We start from the raw sequence: 27,239 nt of genomic DNA on the forward strand, positions 1-27,239 counted from the left end.
TAACTTAATTATGTGAATAAAAAAAATGTGATTGACCACCCATAAAAATTGTGTTATTTTAATAAGAAAAACTCTCCATGGCTTATTAAGAATATGTATATAATTTCGTCATGCCTAGTTCATGGCCAACTATTTGAAATCACATAATAGTAACAGTAATAATAATAATAATAATAATAATAATAATAATAATAATAATAATAATAATAATAATAATTTATATTACCTTTTCTCTCACCACATGTGCTATTAGTTTATTTCTAAAATTTTATATTTATACCATTTTCTCTCAATTATACATTTTTTTTGGGGTTAAATTTGGATCTAATTATTCTTATAATTTGTTGGCATTAAATTAAGACTATTTTAAAGCAAATATTCATAATTGAAAACCCACCATATATGTTTAATTTGTGATTAAACTAATTAGATACACAAGATATTTGAAGAGAATCTTATTAAAACAATCATAAATAAAAAAAAAAAAAAAAAATAAAATAAAATAAACTAATAAGATCATGCATGTCATATTATACTTTATTGAAAATAATTAAAACAAACTTGAACATTCAAGCTTCGACTACCAATATAGTTTTAAAGACAAGACAANTGATAATAATTATTTAACCAACTTGTATTTTTTTTTTCAAATGGAAAGTCAACTTTTTAAAATTAAAATTTATATTAATGAAATATTAAAATTTCAATTTTATCGTAAACTTTAAAAATATCAAATAGATTAGGAGATTCATTATAAATGAAATATATATATATTTTATTTTATTAAACAAAAAATTGAGGTTTATTAGATTTTTTTTTTCAATTTATTTATTTATTTATTATTATTTTTTTTGTACAGCACACTCTCGTTTGCTAATTTATTTTTATATTACCTTTTCTCTCACCACATGTGCTATTAGTTTATTTCTAAAATTTTATATTTATACCATTTTCTCTCAATTATACATTTTTTTTGGGGTTAAATTTGGATCTAATTATTCTTATAATTTGTTGGCATTAAATTAAGACTATTTTAAAGCAAATATTCATAATTGAAAACCCACCATATATGTTTAATTTGTGATTAAACTAATTAGATACACAAGATATTTGAAGAGAATCTTATTAAAACAATCATAAAAAAAAAAAAAAAAAAAAAATAAAATAAAATAAACTAATAAGATCATGCATGTCATATTATACTTTATTGAAAATAATTAAAACAAACTTGAACATTCAAGCTTCGACTACCAATATAGTTTTAAAGACAAGACAAAAAGATGAATAGTCTATACACCCTTATCTAGCTAATTGGATTGGTGATAGAATTACCCAAATTGAATCTACAACTCAACCTATTTCAATCATTTGTTTTCATGTTGGATTGAGTCATATGGTTGGGTGACTTTGGAATCTATGAAGAAAAAAATATAAATCTCGTTTTCTATAGTTTTTATATTTCATAGATTCAATCACGTTTAAAAAAAAAAATGGAGTGAAAGGATTCGATCCCTTGAACTAATCAAATTAGGTTCAAATTAACTTCATAAATATAAATCATATAATAGGGTTAAAAAATACATTTTTAATGATTTAAAAATTTATTTTAAACATACTACAAATTAAAACTAAAATAAAACCATAAATTATAACTCAATAAGAGGTGTTTTTTGCAATGCATATGAATTTTCAGTTTTTAACAAATGGGAATTCTTATTTTATAAAGAAATTGATATAACTTGCTGACAAGCTCCCACATCGAAGAAATTCATTGTACGACACATATCCAACACCTATACAAAGCGAACTATTCTTTAGCCTTTTACTAAAGAATACCGTGTTCTCGCCGCTACAACCGGCATACGCCTATTTTTGGAGGGCCTTCCTTTGGGATTGAGCCCAACATCAAATTAAGTCTCAAAAGATTAAAAATAATTGAAAATTTAATTAGTTTATTCTTATCATATTTTTACTAAATATTAATATTATTAGTATTAGAAGTGGCCTTCTAACATTTATTCCTTTGAATAAGCTCCAAGATCTTTGAACATGGAAGTTTCTCATTTCAAACTTCCCTAGAAAACACTTATCAAAATTTATTTTAAAATTCCCTCTAAAATAAAAAAAAAAAAAAATAGAAGAAAACTAAAAAAAGTATATATAAAAAAACTCATAAGCAAATATAATATTTAAGTCCGTGGCATACAGTCAACAACAAAATAACACATTCACAAGTCCCTCTCTGTCGATTCAACAAATAACATCCAAATACCCATTAATAAATTTCAATTATTCTGAGAAATTTACTTTAAAAATTGAGAAAGATTTGGAAAATTTTGGTGACAACTGAAATCATTATTTTATTCTAATACGAAAAAATTATTAATTCAGTAATAATTTACTAGTTCGATTTTAATTTATATACTCTTCTCTCTTAATTTTAAATTATGTTATATATTTTTACTCTAATCTATTTAATGTGAACTTTCACTTAATTAATTTTAAAATATCTATGATGTGATTTTCTAAAATTAATTTAATAATGAAAAAATAATGAAAATAATTTAATTATAACTTATTTAACTCTTATAAATTAATTAATATATATTACCATCAAGGATATGAAAAGTGAGTATATGATGAAAAATATAAAGAGTAAAGTGTAAAGGACAAAATGAGATCATAATTCAAAGTTTAAGAGTAGAAAAAGTAATATTTTGAAATTAAGATATAAACAAAAATAAGTATTTTTTACATAATATTTGTAAGAATATAAATTCTCTCTATATATATATTACACTTTTACTAAATGATACTTGGATGGTGACCCTTCATAAATATGCAATCATGCGCTTTATTTTATCGGAAACTGGGAGCTAAAATCCCACATCGAAAAGTGGGTTTCGTGATTCCATCCAGCGCCTATATAAGTGCGGCAGCGCCTGATTGCCAAACTCACGGAGCCGTGCGGTGAGCACAGAGCGAACTATTCTTTCGCCTTTTACTAAAGAATACCGTGTGCACGCCGTTAACAGCGGCATACGCCTATTTTTGGGGGGATCCTTCCTTCGGGTAAGGTTCCCACATCAATTCTAGTTGGTAAGCTATTTTTTCATACTTTTGATATGTTCCATTCTCAATGGCTATTTTCTCTTAGCTTGAAGTGAATTGTTTTGAAGAATTATCAGGTTGATATAGTTGTTTTTAGTGTCCGTTTTATATTATGAGCAGAACATTTAAAGCCAGAAATTTCTGTTGGTTCTACTATACATTTATATGACTTTTGATGTTTATTTTCTATTTAAGCCTCATCACTCCTTAATTGTTTGTAACTTATTTTTAGTATTGAGAAGTATTATTGCCATTGAATGGGACGATGGCTAGGTATGGAGAATTCTTTAAGGTTGATAAAAACAGGAGCAATTGACAATACTATTTTTTATTTTTAAGAAAAAGGCAGTGGATGAATGATGACTTATAATTTCCAAAATGAAAAGGTAACTCTTATGTGTGAGTGATTAATTTAGATAGAGAACTGAAGTTTACAAATTAAAAATGATTTACATACATAGAAAACTAAAGTTCAAGAATTAAAAATTATTTATAGATATGCAATTTGAAGTTTTTGTTGCTCCTAATGATGCATTGTTGTAACACCGTTATAGCAACTAAACCAAGGCAGGTATAGATAAGAGGTCGTGAATCTCATCTAAGCTTAAAATACTTTCCTTGATTAATTACTTCAGATTTATTAGAGTTCATATCTTTCATTTCCTAAATTTGCAATGAAATTGTGCACTATCAAAAGCTTATCAAAAGCTTATTCAAGTGATTTAATATATTTTTTCTATCTCTAGCATAAATTTAGATCTTGAAGATCTTGATTTACTATAACCCATGAACTCCTATATGTTTTTAAATTTTTATTTATTTATTAAAGAGTGACAAATAAATATTTAAAAGAGCTTCTTCAAAACAATTTATACTAATCACGGTCTCTTTTCCTTATGGGACACAACTCTTAAGTATAAAGATTTTTTGAGTGTAATAGATACAATTGATACTAATATGATGCAAACTCTTCGAGAGGAAACATGATCTTTCAATTACATGCGTTCGTTGCCGATTAATTGGTGCATCATTTTATGTATAACATTAAAATATAAATAAAAGTTTTATACATAAAAATATAAATAAAAGTTTAGACAGCAAATTCTGATTATTTATAAAGGAAGTCGGATAATCGGATGAATACTATTGTTGAATGGGATCCCACGTGGCTATTTCTTATTGGTTTATGGGACCTGTATACCCGCAAAATAAAATTGGAAAGCGCTAATAAATAAATAATAAAATTGAAAAAAGATAATAATATCCTTGGAAATTGGAATTACCACATCGAGAAAAGGCTGCTGAGTGGATCCATCCAGCGCCTATATAAAGCCACCAACGTTTCTTTTCTAAGGCACGGAGCCGTGCGGTGAACACAGAGCGAACTATTCTTTCGCCTTTTACTAAAGAATACCGTGTGTTCGCCGCCCAAAGCGGCATACGCCTATTTTTGGAGGGTCCTTCCTTTGGATTGGTCCCTACAATCAATATCCCAAGCTTTTTTTAACTGGCTTTCAATTTTTATTGTTGAATCAACATCCAATTTTTTTTTTTTTTTTTCATTGTTCAATATTTTATAATATTTAATTTTGTGGAGTGGATAATTATTTCATGGTTTCTCCGTTTTTTCCCTTATTTTTCCTTTTAGTTTAAACTACATTGTAAATTTATATTATATTGAGATACTGATTTTTTTAAAAAAAAATTCAAGTCTTTTGGATTTGGATTTAAAAAATTGAGTCATATGCGACTTGTATTGACTCTGGTAAAAAAAAAAAAAAAAAAAAAAAAAAAAAAAAAAAAAAAAAAAAAAAAAAAAAAAAAAAAGGAAAAGAAGTTGGAATTCCCTCAAACAATGGAAAGAGAGATGAAAAAGACAATAATACGAGGGTGAGAATCCCACATCGGAAAGAAGATACTGAGTGAATCTCTCCTGTGCATATATAAAGCCATCAACGATACCTTTACTTNTCTGTTGGTTCTACTATACATTTATATGACTTTTGATGTTTATTTTCTATTTAAGCCTCATCACTCCTTAATTGTTTGTAACTTATTTTTAGTATTGAGAAGTATTATTGCCATTGAATGGGACGATGGCTAGGTATGGAGAATTCTTTAAGGTTGATAAAAACAGGAGCAATTGACAATACTATTTTTTATTTTTAAGAAAAAGGCAGTGGATGAATGATGACTTATAATTTCCAAAATGAAAAGGTAACTCTTATGTGTGAGTGATTAATTTAGATAGAGAACTGAAGTTTACAAATTAAAAATGATTTACATACATAGAAAACTAAAGTTCAAGAATTAAAAATTATTTATAGATATGCAATTTGAAGTTTTTGTTGCTCCTAATGATGCATTGTTGTAACACCGTTATAGCAACTAAACCAAGGCAGGTATAGATAAGAGGTCGTGAATCTCATCTAAGCTTAAAATACTTTCCTTGATTAATTACTTCAGATTTATTAGAGTTCATATCTTTCATTTCCTAAATTTGCAATGAAATTGTGCACTATCAAAAGCTTATCAAAAGCTTATTCAAGTGATTTAATATATTTTTTCTATCTCTAGCATAAATTTAGATCTTGAAGATCTTGATTTACTATAACCCATGAACTCCTATATGTTTTTAAATTTTTATTTATTTATTAAAGAGTGACAAATAAATATTTAAAAGAGCTTCTTCAAAACAATTTATACTAATCACGGTCTCTTTTCCTTATGGGACACAACTCTTAAGTATAAAGATTTTTTGAGTGTAATAGATACAATTGATACTAATATGATGCAAACTCTTCGAGAGGAAACATGATCTTTCAATTACATGCGTTCGTTGCCGATTAATTGGTGCATCATTTTATGTATAACATTAAAATATAAATAAAAGTTTTATACATAAAAATATAAATAAAAGTTTAGACAGCAAATTCTGATTATTTATAAAGGAAGTCGGATAATCGGATGAATACTATTGTTGAATGGGATCCCACGTGGCTATTTCTTATTGGTTTATGGGACCTGTATACCCGCAAAATAAAATTGGAAAGCGCTAATAAATAAATAATAAAATTGAAAAAAGATAATAATATCCTTGGAAATTGGAATTACCACATCGAGAAAAGGCTGCTGAGTGGATCCATCCAGCGCCTATATAAAGCCACCAACGTTTCTTTTCTAAGGCACGGAGCCGTGCGGTGAACACAGAGCGAACTATTCTTTCGCCTTTTACTAAAGAATACCGTGTGTTCGCCGCCCAAAGCGGCATACGCCTATTTTTGGAGGGTCCTTCCTTTGGATTGGTCCCTACAATCAATATCCCAAGCTTTTTTTAACTGGCTTTCAATTTTTATTGTTGAATCAACATCCAATTTTTTTTTTTTTTTTTCATTGTTCAATATTTTATAATATTTAATTTTGTGGAGTGGATAATTATTTCATGGTTTCTCCGTTTTTTCCCTTATTTTTCCTTTTAGTTTAAACTACATTGTAAATTTATATTATATTGAGATACTGATTTTTTTAAAAAAAAATTCAAGTCTTTTGGATTTGGATTTAAAAAATTGAGTCATATGCGACTTGTATTGACTCTGGGTTAGTTTATTCATAAATTTGCAATGAAATTATGCTCTAATAAGCGAAGGTCCAAATTTTACGAGAGTGTCGATAAAAAATTTAGAAAATACAGTAATTAGTAATTTTATATAAAAATTTATAAATAGATTGTGCCATTAGCAAAAGAATATTTAAAATACTTAATAAAATAGTAGTACAAATAATAACCNTTCCCTCAAACAATGGAAAGAGAGATGAAAAAGACAATAATACGAGGGTGAGAATCCCACATCGGAAAGAAGATACTGAGTGAATCTCTCCTGTGCATATATAAAGCCATCAACGATACCTTTACTTCTCACGGAGCCGTGCGGTGAGCACAGAGCGAACTATTCTTTCGCCTTTTACTAAAGAATACCGTGTGCTCGCCGCTCCAAGCGGCATACGCCTATTTTTGGAGGGGACCTCTCATGAGTTGTGTCCCCACATCAACCAGAGTTCCCAAATTATTTTATTGCATTATTTATAATGTGTTTATTGAATTATTTTTATTAGTGTATCTATAACGACTTTTGGAGAGATAGTAATTGGAATTTTGGTCGTTCCAGAACAATTTTCAAGGAATTTTAGTCCGTTCCAGAATGATTTTTCTTTGATTGGTTTGAACCTAACGAATTTGGAACCTAACATCTTAGGATCTTACATAATAAATTCATCAGAGCAGCGATTACTCAATGATAAAAGGGATCCAAAATCCATCTGATTTATGACACAATACATGAGCCAACAAAGAGTTGCAGAACTAGAAAGCAAAAATATTTAGATCTTTTTACTTCATCACATCCAAAATCTTAGTTCCATCTAACAAGCAGAGATTTAGACTACACCATGTGGGGGATGCAGAGAGGTACTCTGGTTTTATTAGAACGCCTTCAAGCACAGTGCTCTCGTATGTCCATCTTCGAAGTACCAGTATTCAACTCGGGGGCATGATTTTTGGTTGTAGTTTGAGAACGATCTGATAGTAAATTGGAGTGATTAATCCTCTATATGAAGAAAACGAATTGATTGAACAGTCTAAATGTAGAAATACCTTAGTTTTCTCATTTCTTCCAGCGTAATCACTGAGTTGTTTCTCCCTCATAAGCTCTTTTCCTGCTAATTTTAGCTGAGTCGTATCCTCATTAAGAAGTCCCACATCTGAAAGATGAGATAATAGACAATCTCGTTTCTAGTCACTTTCATTGAGAATTATAAGGTTGACTAAAACAAAGCAATTTATTTTCTGAGCAACAGTTAAAAAAAATTAGTGAACATGATGTGTGAATGGATCTCTTTCACCAAGTATCAGACATAAGTGGGAATATTATGAGGTATTGTGGGTATATTAATATTTTAGCTGAGGAGGAGTTGTTTTGTTACAAATAGAGTGAAAGGGAAGGAATGAAGGTACACAATTGTTCACTGGCTTTAGGCTTGAGTGGCATCTCAAGAGAGGGGAGGTTCCAAGTACCCCTAATACTACCCAGGAGTTCAATTGTAATTCAGTAATCTTTTATATTTCAATATATCCGAGTTCTATCAAGAGCATTGGAAAATGTATTCTCAAGAGAGAGCTACCCCTAGAAACTTCTTTCGACATAATTTTCCTTGAAATTTAATATTGTTCCCCTGGGGAATTGATATGAACCAGAGATTCTTCATGTTAACATTGCACAGAAGTTCATATCTCAAGGGCACTGCAAGTAAAATATGGGGAAAGCATGCTATGGGCTCTTGTTTTTTGAGTCAGTTGCAATTTTGTGCTAAAGGACTAAACTAACAATTTGACAAAAAGAAAAAAGATACATGTTGGATTGAGCACACATATTTGCAGTTGAGATAAAGTTTGTCAGTTTGAACACCAAACAAACTTGACAAGGGAGCTTGATTAAGGTTCAGAAACTCGAATAATATAGAACTGATAGGAACCAAAACAGAACCACTATGTGTTACAATATAAAAGGTAAAGAACTAAAAAGCAAAGGGAGAAAAATGAAAATACCAGATAAAAGTTGTTGATAGTGAGTGGAACCAGAAACACCCAATAAATCAAACTTTGCAGCCAATTCCCTTTCAATAGTTTCAAAATGGTGTCTCAACACAAGATATGATAAAGGTCTATTGTGGATAACCATGTCCTGTAATGAGAAAATAGATATCAATCAATGAGAAGATGCAAAACAGTAGACTAATAGTTACAATATTCCCTTCTCTAGAGAAGAAAATTCTACTCTCAAAGCTATAGCAACAGTTCTGATTTCGAATAAGGGAAAATCAATTAATGAGAAGATGCAAAAAAAGATAGAGAACAGTTCTCTCTCAAAGCTCAAACAGTTCTGATTTCAAATGAGGAAAGATTTAAAAAAAAACAAATCAATTCATTAAAAGATGCAAAAGAATAGGCTACAAGGCACAGCATTCCATTTTTCTGAAGAAAAAAAATACTCAAACCTAAAATAGTTTTGATTTCAAATGGAATGCCTGGACGTCAATCACAAAATCCAACAAGAAAAAACAATTTGGAATCGCGATGATTTTGCATTTATTCTGCTCCACAATCTAGGTTAACTAAACAACAGAACTTTCTACGATTTTCTCATCATCCAAACAAGAAGGGAATAGAAAGAAACCTTAGACGCGTACGACTTTGCTTCTGATAAAGCTCTCAAAAGAGGCGTAGCTTCACATCACAGCCATCATAAGATGATTACAAAGGAGAAAGAAACATAATCAGGAAAAAGAGAAATTATTTGTTCGAATTGCTAATTTCCAAACCTTTGGGATCGCCATAAAGGGGAAGTAGACGGGGTTGGAGTTCTGAAACAAGCCGATGGATTTTAGATTGGAGATTGAAAATTTGAACGACTTCCGAAGTAACTTCTTCGATCAACAAGTTGGTCTGACAGTCATAGAGAAACTCGTTGCCGCCGGAATCGTCGCCAGGTTTGACGTGAATTCTCACCATCTTTTTTGGGCTTCTCAGGTCTCGGGCGGGTAATCGCTTTTGTATTCACTTAACATTTTAACAAAAACTAATAAAAAATCGTAGTTTAGTTGAAGTTCTTAATTTTAAAATTGGTGCTACTTAGGTTATAAACATTAAAAGAAATATATATTTATTTTAAAACATGGAATAAATTTCTAAATTTATTTTTAATTTATTTATTTTTATCCTCGATGAGTTTAAATCAATAAAAAAATAAATTAATTTATCAATGTATAGTCTAGTAAATGGATGGAATTTGAGGTAATTTGAGGTTTAAAATATTAGTTCTTACTTCTCACTCCCTTCCCTTTGCTTCATAGGTCCTTTGATAACAAGAAAAGCCTTCTATTTTCATCAAATGACCCGGCCTCTCCTGACTGTCCACCATCTGAGCTACCTTTCCCGTCCATGCTATGCTCCCTCGGCGCAGGCCTACCACGCTTCGCTCCTGCGACATTTTCATCAGACGGTCTTTACCAATAGTGTCATCTTCCCCGCTCGTTGTCCAATAGTGTCATCCTCTCCGCTCGTTGTATGGACAAGTTGCTCTTTGCTGATGTGTGTTCTGTTAAGCTATAAATTATAGGAACAAATGTAGTTACAGACGGGTGAAATAAATTATAGGAACAAATGTAGTTACAGACAGGTTACACGTTTCACTGTACCGAAATGTGAGGTTTCACTGTACCGAAATGTGAGGTGCAGCTGGTAATTTTCGACAAAAGATATTAGTTCTTACTTCTCACGACAAAAGATATTAGTTCTTACTTCTCACGACAATCTCTCATAAAAGATCTCTTCTCACGACAATCTCTCATAAAAGATATTAGTTCTCTTCTCACGACAAAAGATATTAGTTCTTACTTCTCACAATCTCTTAACATTCTGGCCACCCAAACATTAACCATTTCAATTATTTTAAATTCTTAAGGGTAATCATATAATATACAAAAATAAATAAGAAAAAACATGAAACAACAAAATTTCAAAATCCATTTGCAAGTAGAATTTAAAATATTCATACTTAACCACCGTACACCCCTTGATCCATACAACATCATATAACAAACAGAAAGATTTTATTAATAAATTTAGACTATATTCATTTAATTAAAAAATTTAAACTAAGTAATGTAGGGACCACCCCGAAGGAAGGACCCTCCAAAAATAGGCGTATGCCGCTTGGAGCGGCGAGCACACGGTATTCTTTAGTAAAAGGCGAAAGAATAGTTCGCTCTGTGCTCACCGCACGGCTCCGTGATTTGTCCCTCCACTGGCTGGTTCCTTTTATACCTCTGGGAATTCTCGAACACACAGACATTACCGATGTGGGACAATACTGCTCCAACACCCTTGAGTTTTGTTCCTTACAGAACGCCCTCATAATTTTGTCCCTTCTCGGTGTGCTCAAATTCTCCACCAGGCCACCCGCGAGTCCGCCTCGTGGACGCCTCCGCTCCTCTGCTCTCAGCATCCGCCGTAGGCTTCATGAAGGGAGAGAAGAGAGAAAGGGATTGAAACACTAAGAAAAATAATTTTAAGAATTCATGTATGTAATCGACAAAAATAATACAAAATTTGTCACAAATTAATTAAGGAATTGGACTAAATTGTAGTGGAATCTTTAGATTTTTAATATGGTTCTATAATTTGCATCTAGTTTCCTTTTTTGGGTTCAACGTGTTAGAACGGGAATCCGGAACTCGTATCTCTTAGTGCGTGATGCATTTTCATCTACAACACATTATACAATTAATTTGCGATACACTAGCTAGTGCGTGATGCATTTTCATGGCTGTGAACACGGCGCTTGCTTCAGGTTAGTCTTTTCTTTTCCTTTTTCCATATTCAATTTCTCAAAGCGTATCGTTGTTGCTCTAATTTTGGGAGGCAGATAACTAGTTGTTCGGAGTCCTGATTGTTTCTTTTTCTATGATTAGAGAACTGTAAACTTATCGATTATCGAAAGATTTTCTTTAGAAAACATGATGATTTTGCCTATTATTTGAATTTCGAGACTCCACTTTACCGTCTGTTGATCGAGAAGAAAGTAGCATGCATTGCCGTCTTCTAGGTTAGTTTCTGGATAGTGTAGTTTGCGCCTGACTAATTGAATACTCGATGAATTGATTCAGTCGAATTCGCGAATGACTTTTTACTGGGCGATATCTAGAGAATAAGGAAGTTTTCAGGTCAATTTGTTGTGTGGATTTGAGCTAGATTAATGGAGAGTGCATGAGATTCTACATTACATTGCACGAGAATGAATAATGTAGGATTTTCTTCGGTGATCTGGATTTATGAGAACTAAGCCTGTGTATATTCTAAGTGCAGGCATTCCAATTCTAGACTTCACAATTTCAAGCACATTACCTAATTTACGAAACCTAACATGAAAGCCTCCCCAAACCAATGATGGTTTCCTACACAATGGAAATTTTTACCCTCATGAGTGCGATAAGCAGGGGCTTTCTTCAATGTATAACCAGCTTTATGGATTTGGTTGATTACATAGAAGGACGTCTTTGGTCCTTATTTATTGGAGATTTGGATTTATCTAATGAAAAGATCGGAAATAGTTGCTGAAATTGGTTAAGACTGACATTATGTTGCATTTTCACACAGTTCTACATATTGTACTCGACAGTACAAATTACAGATAGCCATGAACAACATTTTGCGTTGACTTATAGCATACCCAAGATAGGACTCTTGTAAGAAGAAGAAGATGTCATTGATATATTATGTCTGTACTTTCTTGTTCTCTATCAGTCTTTATCAGCCCCTGCAAAGTTCTGGTTTTTCCTGATCATCAGAAACTGTAAGGCTGGAGGATGATAATAAGTAAATTCCAACTTCACTAACTGTCTTCCTTGAACGCAATGGTTGCTGAGATTGAGACTGCTTGCAGTGTGCAATTGCTCCCTGAATTGAGTTCTCAATCTCTGAATTCACACTGCCACATCTCTTCAGGTAATACCCGCTCGAATTGTTTGGACATGAAGAGGAAGTGGGATTTAATGATGCAGAAGATGGTTTGATGTTTGGTTGCCTCTTAATGACCAATGAGAATGATCTTCTATTGCTACTGCTGCTTTCCGTATTGCCTTTGTCTTTGTTGGAATTGGAGATGGAGCTTGAAATTGGTCCAAAGGGCTTTCTCTTTTCCACTTTGGCGCCCTTTTTTGAACATTCATTGGCTTTTGAAGCTGATCCTTCATCTGCAATCTTTGCAGCTACTGCACAGGACTCATCTGAGCAACCTGTTTTGGTAAACAAAGATTTGATGTAAGCCCTGGAAGCTTTCAACTTAAGACCAAGTGTAGAACGTTTAAGCCTTTTAGTCCAGGACTTTTTTGAGCTTTCACCATTCAAATAGCTCGCATCTGCTGAATACTCTAGAAAATATTCATCTGGGTTAAGTTCCCTACTAATCCGAAAGGACTCGGAAGGAGAAATGTTGCAAGAATCAAAAGGTGTACTTGTTGCTGTAGGTGTATTGATAGAAGTGGTTAACGGAGTGCTGAAAAATTCCTCAAAAGTGTCTTTTCTGAAATCATAATCAGAACTAGACTTCTGCAAGAGTCTCTCTACCATTTGCAGGCGTGGGGGATGATGAAGGGGAAGAAGCTTCCCATTGTAGAAGAGCTCATCAGCTGGAGAAGTCGTCGGTTCTCTCCCCCGAGAATTCATAGACATTTGAAACTCGAACTCTCTGGATTGGCGCGGAGAGCTTTTGGAGTCGCAGAGAAAGTTGGTGTATGAACCAATTTCCATGTCTATATAGTCATCATCTGATGGATCATAAGATGGGATGTCAAAAGCCATATCTAGTAACTCCCTCTCTCTCTCTGGAATTGCTTATATGAAACTGTGCTTTATCTGGTGATTCAAGGGTAGGAGCACCTTTACAACTGAGGATGCTTGACTTTATATCAGGTCTATAGAGAATAAACTATGCATTCAAATAGGAAATTAGAACAGAATTGGAGCCACTCTGCTTGGACCAGCATTGACCCATATCACAATTTTATTAATTCTCAGTGATTTTTTTTAACACCTAGTGAACTAGTTTCATTTTCTTTATTTGTTTATTTGTTTATTTGTTTATTTGTTTATTTGTTTGTGTGTGGCTGATTTCTCATTGCTTTTCACTGTGCTACTACAAAAGAATGCACTAAAATAGTCTGGTCTCTTTCTTTAGTATTATTCTTTTATAGTGATGTAGAAAACCATTCAGAATTTAAAATAGTGAAATTTTGCTTCTTTTTCATGGGGGCTTACTTTGCTTGCAAATCACTGAAATTGGGTGAAATGTTTCTTAGGCAGAAAATTATAATCAAATAAACAAAAAGGGTTAGGTTAGCTGAGACATTGAACTTTATTCCAAAAGGAATAGATATAGAAGGTAGAACTCAAGCAAAACAACAGTGTATTCTGAAGCTTAGAGTAAAAGGGATAAACCACAAAGTTTCCTTTCTAAATGCTAATCTAAGATTCTTAGACCAGGCACCTGAAATTAAATAAAACAAGTAATTTAGCCATCTTTTTCAACAGCTGTGTGGCTCTACAGACAAAGATCAGATTTAAGAACCAAACCATGCCCCAAAACCTGGCTTTTGTGCTCTCATACAGCATGCTAGCTCCTTCATATTTCCATGTGGCCCTTGACAAAAAAATTAATAAACAAGAATATGATTGAAGACAGCTCCTCTTTCAACTAGAACATTACTTTGAGCTCCAGAAGCACTTTTGTCTGATTTTCTTTCTTTCTACTGAATTCCTGGGTGGCTTTACTTTTTAATAACTTTCCCATCCAAATACACTGATTGGCTAGTGTTCAAATCTTTCTTCCTTTTTTTTTTCTTTTTCCATTCCTTTTGTTTTATATGTTTTACACAAATGCTTACTTTTAGACTGCTCCTGTAAATTCAAGCAATAGGAAAAAGTTGATGACCTTACAGTGAATTAACAATGTCCAGACATTTAATAGTGGAGGAGTGAAATTCCGGATCAGTTTTGCCTTGAATGCTTGAGATTTTTGCTATTGTCCTCTCCTTTTACTACATTCTCCACGTTTTTGCTGTGTCTCACTCTCTTCGAAGATAACTTATTTTAGAGTTCCTCAGTTCCAAAATAATGCAAACGGTTTTGATATAATTAGCCTCGGAGGGTGTACATGGACTCCACAACTTATGAAATGCTTAAGAGGTGAGAAACAGGAAGCTCTAGAATTTGTCAGGTTCTAGTCTGTGTGCTCTGGGAATATATCTGAGAAGTATGTATGTATTGAACTTGATTGGAATGATTCGCTCACTCGTTTGATCTAACGATTGGAGTTCGGTAGCTCGTAGTTGTGTAGTTTGTGTTCGGATTATAGTGAACCAAGGAATATGTAATAAAAACCCGAGTTTGTCAAATGTGTTCGATTTTGAATTTAATGAATCTAACGATTGGAGTTCGGTAGCTCATAGTTGTGTAGTTTGTGTTCGGATTATAGTGAACCAAGGAATATGTAACAAAAACCCGAGTTTGTCAAATGTGTTCGATTTTGAATTTAATGAATTGTAAGTATATCGCAAAATATATACTTAGCAAACCTTCCTATCATTACACAATCGGCCTATGTTTGGAGAATTCCTATCTATTTCTTGGAATTGAGAATTTGAAGTGTTGAATTTGAACTTTTAGTTTTTTGTATTTAAGCACATTCAATTTTCACAATTCATGAGTTGTTGAAGGCGTCAAATTAAGTTTCTGATGTCATGGATAAAATTTTGTGAGATGTCATTTATTGTATCCCAATCTTAAATCATAATTTATAATTAAATCAGCATCAGTTGTCAACAATAATTAAAATATGATAATTCTTTTTAAAGTTATCCTATAGGATCAAGCAAAAAGACAATCTCAATCTAAAAATAATATTCATAAATCATAAAATTCTTTCAAACAATTTAAATTTCTAAAAACAGTACACCCTGAGGAAAAAAAAAAACAACAAAACAACAAAACAAAATTTAAAATTGTGTTAAAAAAAATGAACCATTAAAAAGACAAACAAAAACCCACTTGCGATCACAAAGGAGTTTCTAATTTGCCAACTTGGTTTATAGATGAAAAGGATTGCTGCAAATTCCATTTTTTTAATGCAAAAAAAAGTACCAACGACCCATTGAGGGAGGGTCCTGTAATCAGACCTCATGATTTTACTTAATTTACAAAAATTGTACCTTTACGTTTTAAAAACATTCCAATCATTACCATAGTTTATAAATTAACAAATTAAGCCCTCCTGTCGATAAGCTTTAAAGAAACCCATATACTTTAATATATATCATTAAAATAAACAAAATTTTAACTTTTAGATTTCACAAACCACACGCTTTCAGAACAAAATTAAAAATTTAACAACATGCTTTGCGAAAGAACAAATCAGTAACAAATCAGTAAAGTATAAGTTTATAAGTAACCCTTTATGACAAGCATAGAGTGTGAGAGGTCAGCTCACTGGCACCACAAAACAAAGTAACTCAGATATTTAATCAAACATCAACATAGAAATTCAAGAGAGAGAGAGGCCACAAATAAGATCCATCTCAGAGACCCACCACCCAGAAAATCAGGATGAAAAGCTATCTTCTTATTGGCCAAGGCCTAAGGGGGTTGACAACTAGAATCCCTTTTTATTATCAAGCTAGGGTTCTTATTGGAAGTAGAAATTTCATTCTCTATCCCACCACAACTCTAAAACAATTAGTTGCAGCCAAAAAGATATGACTGCTACTGTTTCAAAGCTGCCCTTTCAAGAAAGATTTGGGCCAGGCATGTTTCAGCCCACTACTTTCTGTGACCTATCCTTGAGGACAGAGAAGGCTCATTCACCATCATGGTGTCCTTCAAAAGATGAGACAAATTCCAGAACTACCATATCAGGAAGCCTTTCTGGCACATATCAATATTAACAAAAATCTCCTAACCCCACACCAACTAATCTGTCAGGAAACATTGGGGTCTCCCACTATGGTATGGTTTGCTTAAGAAACTAAAAACTTACCCCTTGCAGTAAAGTTATCTAAAAGTTTGGACTTACTTGCATATTAAGTCTTCTTGATTTGACTGTTTCCCTTCTTTGGCTTTTATATTACAACACAAATGTTCCAGAATTTATACAAGTGAACAAATAAAAAAACCACAAAATGTACAAAGAACAATTACAAGAGAAAGATTATGATCCAATTTTGCAGTTTTGGGGGAATGCCGAACGCAAACCTACGACCTTTCTTCATAATAAATTAGTTTGGTTCATTCATGCGTACATAGTATGACAGAGCTAGTTCTTTGAGTCACCTGATCTCAGTTCCCTTTCGAGCTCGTCGAACTCCCATTCACCAATGTCTTCTGCTGAATAGTCGTGAGCAACTTTTCCGAATTCTGATTCCAGCTGAGCTAGCTCAGCTGCAGTGTCTAGTGTCTGTTCTGCCTTGACTGCAGGTGGTTTGAGATAATTACCGGTTTCATCTTTTGGGTTCTTGCTGTCTTCCAGCGGAGGTTGGGGAACACTACTCTGCACCTCCTCTCTAGATTCATTTTCTGGTTTTGGAGGTGGAGTTTCGATTTCTAGATTGGGTCTCTCGATAGCTTCAAATTTTTCCCGTAGTTTTTCAATATCATCAAATAATTCTTGGACTCTAGAATCATCCTTCCTGAATGGGGGTAAAAAGAAGAGTTGCTTTTGGGTAATAATGAAATGTGACAAAAGAGGAGTGAGGCAGAATTAGAAAAGAATGCATATCACAAAATTTCCATCCATATCTTACCTGGAAACTTGAGTTTGTTGAGCCAAAAACTGCTCTTTCATGTTATCCACAACGCTGAAGGTAGTAATAATCTGAAGCAAGATAACAAATCAAGGTTATAGTTGTTCAAACATCCGAGATGAAGTCAACATTACACTTGGCAGGAAAATTGTAGGCAGCGGATATATGCCCATTAATTGTGACAATATTTTACAAAGCATTCATTAAAAACGAAAAAGATGTATATACACAACAAGCCAATAACTGCACTGAAAAACAAGCCCCATGCAAGAACCTGCTCTAAGTTTACGAGTCCTGCATAACCATCCCAATGATCCATACATCAAAAAACAAGAAACGACTCGAAACAAAGAGTAGAAACCAAAAGAAAAGCATTGAAGCACTGTGCAGCATTCTAAACATCCCAACAATCTTGAATATATCTACTATTCTTCTCCACATAAATGTCCCCACACATAAGAGTACAAGGTCTGAAACACTAAAACTTGCCTCTACTATGAAGGGATCAGAAGCTCAACCGACAAATCAAGAACAAATTTCCCAGACGGTTAGAAGAAACTTGGCCAAATGCAAGGAGATAAAATAAAGAAACAATAACCTTATGATCCATACCACCCGCTAGTAGCAGGCATTAGGAAATGAGGCCAGAGGCATACGATAACAGACCTCTTAATTCTCCTGAGCAAGTTTTAAGTTTGCAAAATATATATTATCATCTTTCCACCTTTACTTTGCACAGCCCATTCCCAATAGAAAAATGAAAAAAGAAAAAAAGAGGAGGGGGGAGGGGGGATATGCTCTGAGATACGGATTTCCAAAGACACCACAACTTTGCATGTGAAGCCAATATTTTTAATCTGAAGGTTCTCGATTGATGACCTCCCACACAAACAGATTTAGCCACATCATCCCAGCTGCCCAAGAGACCGCTTCCCTTATCCACCCACTACCAAGGATTTCTCGTTCACTTCTCCAAAACATCAGTCGCTGAGCTCAATTTGTTTAACAGAAAAAAGTAGCAGATAGGAATCCTACTCAAAAGTAATTGGATGAAGGTAAGTGTGATGTCCCACATTGGTTGGGGAGGAGAACAAATCACCCTTTATAAGGGTGTGGAAACCTTCCCCTAGCAGACGCGTTTTAAAGCCTTGAGGGGAAGCCCGAAAGGGAAAGCCCAAAGAGGACAATATCTACTAGCGGTGGATCTGGGTCGTTACAAATGGTATCAGAGCCAGTCACCGGACGATGTGCCGGCCTTCTCGCTGTTCCCCGAAGGGGGGTAGACACGAGGCGGTGTGCCAATAAGGACGCTGGACCCCAAAGGGGGGTGGATTTGGGGGCGGTCCCACATCGATTGGATAAAGGAACGAGTGCCAGCGAGGACGCTGGGCCCCGAAGGAGGGTGGATTGTGATGTCCCACATTGGTTGGGGAGGAGAACAAATCACCCTTTATAAGGGTGTGGAAACCTTCCCCTAGCAGACGCGTTTTAAAGCCTTGAGGGGAAGCCCGAAAGGGAAAGCCCAAAGAGGACAATATCTACTAGCGGTGGATCTGGATCGTTACAGTAAGTCTTCCTCAAACGAAGATAACAATTTCCAGTTGAAGTCTATTTTCAACATTTTTCTAAGATAGGTTCCAAAAAATACCTAGAACTTAGCATATGCACCAGTCGGAGAATATGGTAAGGTAGCACAAGGGAAGCAGGACACGACCAGAAAACCAACGAAACCAGCATGATAAGCAAATGTACAATGTAACACCCTGCTCTGTTGATGGTAAGAGATCTGAAATCGACTAGAAAGTGGCTAGAACCCAATGGGGTTCTCCAAATTCGAAATTGAGACATTTCAGAGGGAAGAAATTAGATGCACATGTCAATATGATTAGACACTGGGTTACTACATCACAACTACTACTTTTTTTTTTTTCCCTTTTTCACCTTTTTGATAGGACAGATCGCACCAACTATATAAATTAATACGGCAGAAAAGGTCATTCAATTACAACCAAGCACAAGCATCATTTTTTCCTTCTTTTCTTAAAGAATCATTCCTGCTGAAAAATAGGAATAACAGAATATTAAATGAGGAACCAAACCAAACATCCCACCTTATGCCAAAAAAAAGAAGGTTAATGAGAACCTGAGTTGAGATGACACAAAGGTTTACATGAATCTGCCCATTACTTCCAAAAGAATTTAACGAATAGTCAAGCCTAGATTTCTGCCATTGAGAAACTTTAGTTTTCTTATCCTATTAGTCAAGCCTAAGTGTCTACCATCTATGAATCTGCCCCATTACTTTCGAAAGAAGCATCCTCGTCTGTTTACAATAATTATAATTAGCTTAACTACTCTCACTTTTTGTAACTTCATCACATCAACAAAATGTTTCTTAACCCAAAAGAATAATATAAATAAATAAATCTATTACAAATGTAAACCAGGAACTAGTTATGCTGCCATTCCATCTTTTAAGCATGCTGAATATGTGAAAAAGTGTAATATGAGCAGATTACTGCTTATATATGCTATCTAAATGATTATAAAAATGACCAGTAATCAGCTCAGTTTACACGATATATTCACAGCATCATTATAATTGAAAAAATAATACTGTTGGATAAGCTGTTTCAAAATATACATATTTTGATGGGCAATGGGAACCATATTTTACACGAAGTCTCTTCACCTACCGCATCATACATTGAAATTAAAATAAATTGGATAAGTAATCGAAAGTTATACCTTTGCTTCATAGTCTAGATACTCCTTTTCAATATTATTTGTAGGGCTAAGAACTTTTGACTCGTCACTTTCCAGTGTGGATTCCTGCGACCTGTCCAGAGTGATTTGATAGATAAGAAGCCATGCTTCAGAAAAAAAAATAGGATCTTGATGACAAAAGGGAAAAAGTTACCTCTGCCTCAAATTCTTTAAATTCTCCACAAATTTTTCAATACGGCTGATTGACGGATCCAACTCTTTCTATATCAGATTATCCGTGCAAGGTTTCAGACATGGGAGATCAGAGCTTATTCATAAATTATAAGTCACCATGTACTCTTTGATGAATATTATAAATACCTTATAAGCAGATAGAAGATCGATAGCCAAGTTGACAAAGTAACCTTCATGTTTTTCCAACGCATCACTTCAGAAAGAAAAGAAGTATTCAAGTTTCACAGAACTCAATTGAGAGAAGAAACATTGTACAATTCTCTTTTGCATATTCCATCACTAGAGCACTCCAAAAAATCTCTTGGAAAAGTTCTAATACTAAGTTGATGAAAAATAACAAGCATGGCCTAAAATACATACTTGACCTCCTTCTCCTTATTTTCTCTATACAGGCATTGGATATTCCACGTATCTTCCAAAAAGTTCATCCAAATGTTCAAAACATTTGATTCTGTCTTACACGAGGCAATGGATTTCAACAGCTCGTCTTCCTAAAGCATTCAGAGAGAATATATAATGGATGAGAATGAGAACGTACAAGAAAATAACATAATGATACATCAAAAGCAAACAAAAAATGCACCCTTGTCTTTAAATGTGCAACAATCTTGTTGTTGGCCTCCTCAAACTGATCTCTCTCTTCCACCATATTACGAAGGCGTGCATGCGCAGCAGCCAAGGAGATATTAACCTACGGCATAATACCATATACCATATAGTGACTACATATGTTCAACGTAATACAAGAATGTGGAAAGTGGAAAAAAGAACATAACATTTAATATTCTATGGATAAACAAACTTCATAATCCACTAACGAAATCATAGAAATTAAAATGTACATTACGTCCGATAAAGAAAAAATCATAGTGAACTCTCTCAATCAAGGGATCAAAAACATCAAGAGTTTACAGCCACGATATTTACAAATTTATATGAAAATCCTCAGGCATCTCGGTTATCTCAGGCACAGGAATGACTTTGGTATCAATGAAAATACTGTAGCATAAAAGTTAGGTACAAGTACAGTGAATGAGCAGCACAAGTGAAAAGGGTTCATTTCTTCATTGTATCATGGTTAACCAAAAGATCAGGAATGGAAAACAGAGAAAAACCTTTTTTAATTGAGCTTCAATATCATCTCTCTGCTTTTCAAGTTCTGCAATTTCTGAAGTTAGTTCCTGCAAATAATTGAAAACATATACTCGAGTTTTCAACATACCAAGTAATAACCTGTATGGTCATAATTAAGTGACATATCTATAGTCTACAACATACGTAACACAAAGTTCAAAATAGGTATAAAATATGATTGAACATACACAGTAAGATAAGGCTGCAAAGTAGGTCCTCAATACAATTCACGATCAAAAACACGATCAAGATCCTGACTGATGTTAAGAATTATACTTAAATTTTGTTTATAAAAAATGTTTAGCAATCTAATTCCTAATAATTATTTTATACCCCTTGGACATAGTAAAAAGAGGCTGCCCTCGTGGAAGAAAAGTTTTTTCTCTAGAGGTGGCAAAATGACCCTCATTCGCAGCTGAATGGGATGCCTATCTACTTCTTTTCCCTTTTCAGAGCTTTGTGTTGTGTGTGTAAAAGTCGTGAGAGACTTGTAAAGGACTTCGAATGGGGAGGGGCTAATGAGGGCATCTCGTGAATTGGAGCTGGTGGGGAAGCTGGTAAACCTTGGGGGCTAGAATTTAGGAAATCTAAGGATTCGTAACAGAGCCCTATTAGGAAAAATGCTCTGGCGATTCCCCCTTGAGTTGACTATCCCTTGGCATAGGATTAGATTATAACGAGCAAGTTTGGTCCTCATCCTTATGAGTGGATGCTGGAGAGGATTAAAGGCACTTACAGAAATCTATGAAAAGAAACTGTAAATGAGCTCTCTTGTTTTTCTAACGTTGTTCATTGTTTTGTGGGTAACAGAAAGGAAACATACTTCTGAGAGGATAGGCGGGTAGGGGATACACCCCTCTCCTTTATGTTTCTCTATTTGTATCATTTGTCCTCTATGAAAAACTGCTTTGTGACTGATGTCTAGTTCCATTTTGGGAGCCCTCCCTCTTTTTTCTTCATTTTCTGTTACTTTTTGTCCAATAGAAAACCAATGGATGTAATGACTCTCCTGCTTTTGATCGGTGAGATTCAGCTTAGAAAAGAGAGAAGAGATGTTTGTTTTTCGAGTACTCGTTCTTTTGCTGCTTATTAGACCTTTTTCCCTCTGGTGACAGTCTTTCTGCTCTATGGAAAGTGAAAGTTCTAAAGCAAGGGAAATTCTTCGTTTTCCAGTTATCCACGGAAGTGTGAACATCCTTGATCCACTTTCAAGGAAGATGCCTTCTTTGGTAGGTCCATTTTGTTGCATTCTTTATTGCAGGGCGGAGGAAAACTTGGATCATATTCTTTGGAGTTGTTCGTTTGCTCAAGTAATTTGAAACTACTTGGAGATGATCAAGGAGTTCCTTCTTCATCCGCCTTATCAAGAGAAGGGTTTTTGTGGAACAATAAGAACTTTAGAGAAGTGGAGAAGGACCCTGTCGATGTATGGTCCCTCATTAGGTTTGATATTTTTCTTCGAGCGTCAGTGACGTTTTTTTTTTTTTGGGTAATTACTCGCCAGGTCTTATTCTTATTGATTCTTGATTAGAGCCCCTCACATTAGTTGGGTCCATTTTGTTGGACTTGTTTCTTTTTTGGGATGTCCTACTATTCTTTCATTTCCTTCGCAATGAAAGTAGGTTTTTTCATTAAAAAATTAATTATATTCTATTATTTTTAATTTGTTAAATTGATGGGTGAAGATATCTTTTATTGTCTTTTGCCTTTTCTTTTATTTTTATATTTTTTTTTTTTTTGCTTTGTGGAGGTGTACTGCCTGAACGCTTGTCTTGAAGAATTAGAAGTACAGAAATGAGAGGATCTTCGAAGATTTTTTCTTTTTATAAGAAATAACCTTTCATTGGGAATAAAATGAAAGAAAACATGAGCCACCAAAAAGAAAAACAGCCCACAAAGAAAGGAGCGCCTCTAAAGAAAGGGCCTCCAATCCAGTACCCTATCCAAAGAGGATTTTCAAAGATAAGTCCTATACTTTTAAGCTTTTTGCTACAATGTACAAATTACTTCTTCCTTGTGGTGTCCAAAAGACGAGATATTCCATTGTAATTATGGCCTAACTCAAATCCTATCTCGAGGTAGTGCTTCATTAGTTCTTTTGAGTTGGGGGCTCCTCACCCCTTTGCCCTTAGGTTGTGTGGTAGTTTTTGTTTATATATTTCTGTTTCTTATCCCACAAAAATAGTTTGAAAAAAATTAAAAATCCTATTTTTAATCAACATAGACACATAACAAAACAGTTAATCTACTTCCTCGAAGAGGAAGCAAGTACAAATCTCCACCCCTAGATGTGATATAATTTTCTNAAAAAAAAAAAAAAACTTTATTCTAATAAGCCAAAAACTATTTTTAAACAATACTCCAAACAACACCTAACCTTCTCTTTTGCACCAACTTCACTTGCTTTGGTCAGACGAACATTTAGGGCTTCCTCTTTATGCGATCTGCAAATTAAAAGAGGGGGGAAAACATCAAAAATATGCATGAAATGAAAGTAAAAACACCTGTGGTGCACCACTTTTTAAAAAGACAAAATGTCAACCTAAAAGGACAAGTTGGATTTGAAAGAAGTAATTCCATTCCAATAAGAAATTAGCAAATATAAGAAATAAGAGAACTACAAAAAAATATATTTATTTCCTATGTCCCACCTCCTTAGCTTTTTGCAACTACCTAGGATGACAAATAAATATATTTATTTCTAATTTCCAGATATGCAGAAAAAATGCACCATCGGTCCTTACAATCTCTAGGTGCTAGGCAATGGAGAAACCCAAAACACCCTTCGNGAAAAAAAAACTTTTTCTTAAAAAAAAAAAAAAAAACAACGAAACAGATATATTGAAAGAAAGACAAAGCCTAAAGGCAAGGGGTTGAGAAAACCCCTCACAAGCTAGATAAGAAAAGCATTTCCAAGAGCTTAAAAAAACCAGTCATCAACTAGAAGCGCTTCAAGTGGAAAAGAGTTTGATAAGCTATAAACAATTTCTCGTGTGAAGTCCTACACAGATAGTACAGAGAATAGCAACATATCTCAGCTAAGGAAAAGCAGCTACACGTATGAATTCTAATTCATTACCATTTAAGATAATGAGATCTTTACCTATGATCTGTAATGCGCTTTTCAGCTTTCACAGAGGAGTTTGAAAGAGACTCCGACAAGACTTTCAATTTATCAATCTGTATATGAGTAGATAAGTTTACAGCTATGTACCACTTATTGCAGCCCATAGGCTAAATTTAAACAAGCACAATGGGTCAAAGTAAAATTTTGACTGACAGGATCAAGGGATCTCCAGATCAATACCTTCAGAGCATGAGTTTCAGGAGAATCTCCATTGTTTAGTAATTTCTTCTTCAGCAAAAGTCCTTCCACTCTAGAACAAATTCGTATGTGAGAGAGTGCGGCTTTCAATGCCTGCCACATAGATGGGGCAGTGAGTTCCCAAATAGCTTTTTCCACTCCGTCAAATTCATAAATGATCATTACTTGACAGTTCATATCACAAGGTGATAACTCGACACTACAGGCTATAGATACAAAATGTAAAGATATCACTTTTCAGAGAAACAAAGGTCAACCAAGTAAATTGGACGTTCCAGTCTAATAATAGCTGGTTGGAATGAGAAGAAAAATTTTAAAAATTTTAAATGTTTGTCGTTGGATGAATAACTCAAACAATAGGATAACAGATGCTCACTGCTCCGAAAATCATCAAGAATTCGAGCCATATTTATCAGCCGCACTAAAAGTATGTTTGAAATGCCTCTTAAAGTATTTATGTAGGAGAAAACTTTTTCTTATAAACTCGTAGTGGTGTTTCAAGTTTTAAGAGAGCTTTTAAACAATTATCAAGCACTTTTTAAAATTTTCAATAATAAAAAATAGTTAGAGAAATTCTAGAAAAAAAATTAAAATACTTAAACTGCCTGTAAACAATGCTTAGTCTAGTGCATACAAAATAAATGCTTCAGTCAAACTTTTTTTTTCTTTTCTTTTCAAAATGCATCATTACAGCCCAAAGCATTAATAGATGCATTTACCTTTGCAACTCAGTTTCATAGTTCTATTAAAAAATAATGATAATAATAACTTCCATTAACTGACTCACCTCAATTGTTTCTATTGTGGTTTCTTCTGATGTCCTGCCATAATCTGCATTTGATGACATCCGGGCAGCTGACATTCCTTCGAGTTTTGTCTTCAAATTGGACAATTCAGTATCTACTCTGTCACCAGAAAGCCAGACAAATCATAGAGAAAAGACCATATGTTAGCTTATTCTGACCATTTAACTTCAATTCCTTTTTCCCCTGTGAAATGAGTGTTAGCAGGTGTAGTGATGATGGGTGTAGTTCAAAGAAAGAGACAACATTCCATTCCCGAAAATCATTTCCTTAGCATGCCGCCTAGACCTAGGGCGCTCTCTATCCTCTTCATTACTTGGAAAATGCATACAAAAACTGAAAACTATTGAGCAGTATCTAGCATGCAGACGTATAAAAACAAGAAAATAAAAGGTAAAAAATATAAGACAATAGTACATTATCCTTGAAGGTGAAAATTCATCCTCTAAAACCAGGCCTGAAAACAAAAGGTATCTGGTCTCCAACTGTTCTTCATTTTTCTTCAACTTGCTCACTATCTATGGGTATGACAGGATTAATGTAGAGGTCAGATGGAATAACAGCAGGGGCACTTTTATTCTTTCAATAGGAAGCATAACATGACCAAAATTTGTTTATAAGAGAGAGGCCTGAGAAGATTTTAAATACCACTAGTAAGTACGGAGATCATAGAGGGGGGCTCCCTCATAGACATTAATCAAACAAAAAGAAACCTTTTCTTAAATGAAAAAAGAAGGCTAAAATAAACCCTTGATCCCTAAGGCTGCCAAAACCCACTAAATAAATATAATCGCTATATAGCAGAGATAATAAATAATATAACATCAAACTCATACAAAAGCTGTACTGGTAGAGACCAAGAAGTAAAGAACAAAATAACTAATTTCCTGCCCACCTCCCAAGATCAGCGCTGATCTTCAACCCTGAAATTGCGCTTTGTGCAAATTGGAGCAATTCCTCCCGTTTCACCTGTAATTAAGTTCTCCAGTAAAACTTTGCACAAATAAAAGAAATGGAATGGGGAAATGTGATAGGCCTAGCAGCCCTGTCTTACTAATTCATAAAACCACACAGCAGAGATCGTATGAAGACTACTAGAGTTGAATTTGTAACATATTGTGATTGATAAAAATATGAAAAAGAAAAAACACTTTTGTATAGAAACCGAACTATGAGAAAGAGAAGCCCAAAACAAGGGAAGCCAAACAACAAATTATAAAAAGAGGTTTCAATCCAACAAAAAAGGACCTAACACAAGTAATTATAGAAAAACTTAATCATCAAAGCCCGAAGAGGAACATAGAATCTAACAAGGAACCAAACATTACTAATAACACATCTCCTTTCCCCAAAACATTTTATCATTTCTCACACCAAAACCCCACAAACGAACAAGCCCCAGGCAAAGACCCCACAAAAAAAAAAAAAAAAAAAAAAAAAAAAAAAAAAAAAAAAAAAAAAAAAAAAAAAAAAAAAAAAAAAAAAAAAAAAAAAAAAAA

The 27,239-nt window shown here is 33.8% G+C and overlaps 3 protein-coding genes, 1 long non-coding RNA gene, 5 other non-coding genes and 1 pseudogene across 9 annotated transcripts in view; 6 read left to right on the plus strand and 4 right to left on the minus strand.

The window, feature by feature from the left end:
* Window positions 1-1,784: 1,784 nt before the first annotated feature.
* On the plus strand, window positions 1,785-1,895 carry LOC111782908 (annotated as a pseudogene).
* A 1,066-nt stretch (window positions 1,896-2,961) lies between these two features.
* On the plus strand, window positions 2,962-3,080 carry LOC111782902. The gene has a single exon (XR_002813221.1). It is a non-coding gene; the product is annotated as a U5 spliceosomal RNA (small nuclear RNA).
* Window positions 3,081-4,471: 1,391 nt separating this feature from the next.
* LOC111782879 lies at window positions 4,472-4,585 on the plus strand. Its single transcript, XR_002813215.1, has one exon. It is a non-coding gene; the product is annotated as a U5 spliceosomal RNA (small nuclear RNA).
* A 1,717-nt stretch (window positions 4,586-6,302) lies between these two features.
* On the plus strand, window positions 6,303-6,416 carry LOC111782883. Its single transcript, XR_002813218.1, has one exon. It is a non-coding gene; the product is annotated as a U5 spliceosomal RNA (small nuclear RNA).
* Window positions 6,417-7,033: 617 nt separating this feature from the next.
* LOC111782889 lies at window positions 7,034-7,148 on the plus strand. The gene has a single exon (XR_002813219.1). It is a non-coding gene; the product is annotated as a U5 spliceosomal RNA (small nuclear RNA).
* A 227-nt stretch (window positions 7,149-7,375) lies between these two features.
* Window positions 7,376-9,742, minus strand: LOC111788741 (UPF0769 protein C21orf59 homolog B-like). The gene is made up of 5 exons (XM_023669211.1): window positions 9,487-9,742; window positions 9,342-9,391; window positions 8,714-8,849; window positions 7,763-7,869; window positions 7,376-7,687 (listed from the first exon to the last, which is right to left on the minus strand). The coding sequence occupies exons 1-5, from the start codon at window positions 9,674-9,676 to the stop codon at window positions 7,646-7,648; spliced, it is 525 nt and encodes a 174-aa protein (XP_023524979.1). The 5' UTR covers window positions 9,677-9,742; the 3' UTR covers window positions 7,376-7,645.
* Window positions 9,743-10,836: 1,094 nt separating this feature from the next.
* Window positions 10,837-10,952, minus strand: LOC111782867. The gene has a single exon (XR_002813213.1). It is a non-coding gene; the product is annotated as a U5 spliceosomal RNA (small nuclear RNA).
* LOC111790601 lies at window positions 10,839-15,117 on the plus strand. Its single transcript, XR_002814505.1, has 2 exons — window positions 10,839-11,516; window positions 14,862-15,117. It is a non-coding gene; the product is annotated as an uncharacterized LOC111790601 (long non-coding RNA).
* On the minus strand, window positions 11,485-13,739 carry LOC111790591 (probable membrane-associated kinase regulator 4). The gene has a single exon (XM_023671561.1). It carries the CDS (start codon window positions 13,523-13,525, stop codon window positions 12,476-12,478), a length of 1,050 nt encoding a protein of 349 aa, XP_023527329.1. The 5' UTR covers window positions 13,526-13,739; the 3' UTR covers window positions 11,485-12,475.
* Window positions 15,118-16,789: 1,672 nt separating the features above from the next.
* The window catches only part of LOC111801105 (protein MLP1 homolog), a 14,254-nt gene continuing 3,804 nt past the window's right edge, over window positions 16,790-27,239 (minus strand). Inside the window, exons 6-18 of the mRNA XM_023685091.1 lie at window positions 26,636-26,709; window positions 25,725-25,842; window positions 24,920-25,030; window positions 24,716-24,792; window positions 23,990-24,056; window positions 21,594-21,659; window positions 21,062-21,169; window positions 20,839-20,969; window positions 20,605-20,671; window positions 20,438-20,505; window positions 20,266-20,356; window positions 17,518-17,588; window positions 16,790-17,403 (exon numbers count right to left, since the gene is read on the minus strand). Coding sequence (XP_023540859.1) covers window positions 17,031-17,403; window positions 17,518-17,588; window positions 20,266-20,356; window positions 20,438-20,505; window positions 20,605-20,671; window positions 20,839-20,969; window positions 21,062-21,169; window positions 21,594-21,659; window positions 23,990-24,056; window positions 24,716-24,792; window positions 24,920-25,030; window positions 25,725-25,842; window positions 26,636-26,709 — 1,422 coding nt within the window. The 3' untranslated portion in view covers window positions 16,790-17,030. The remainder of the gene's footprint in view (window positions 17,404-17,517; window positions 17,589-20,265; window positions 20,357-20,437; window positions 20,506-20,604; window positions 20,672-20,838; window positions 20,970-21,061; window positions 21,170-21,593; window positions 21,660-23,989; window positions 24,057-24,715; window positions 24,793-24,919; window positions 25,031-25,724; window positions 25,843-26,635; window positions 26,710-27,239) is intronic.

This window comes from Cucurbita pepo, chromosome LG01 (assembly GCF_002806865.2).
Source record: "Cucurbita pepo subsp. pepo cultivar mu-cu-16 chromosome LG01, ASM280686v2, whole genome shotgun sequence".
NCBI classification, from domain to species: Eukaryota; Viridiplantae; Streptophyta; class Magnoliopsida; order Cucurbitales; family Cucurbitaceae; genus Cucurbita; species Cucurbita pepo.

What these genes read in the sequence shown, in the direction of transcription:
- LOC111788741 (XM_023669211.1), bottom strand. Translation starts at nt 9,676, where the DNA reads ATGGTGAGAATTCACGTCAAACCTGGCGACGATTCCGGCGGCAACGAG. An exon ending in CAAAGTCGTACGCGTCTAAG is followed by an intron (nt 8,850 to 9,341) that starts GTTTCTTTCTAT and finishes TTCTCATTACAG; the next exon opens with GACATGGTTATCCACAATAG. An exon ending in CTATCAACAACTTTTATCTG is followed by an intron (nt 7,870 to 8,713) that starts GTATTTTCATTT and finishes CTCATCTTTCAG; the next exon opens with ATGTGGGACTTCTTAATGAG.
- LOC111790591 (XM_023671561.1), bottom strand. Translation starts at nt 13,525, where the DNA reads ATGGCTTTTGACATCCCATCTTATGATCCATCAGATGATGACTATATA.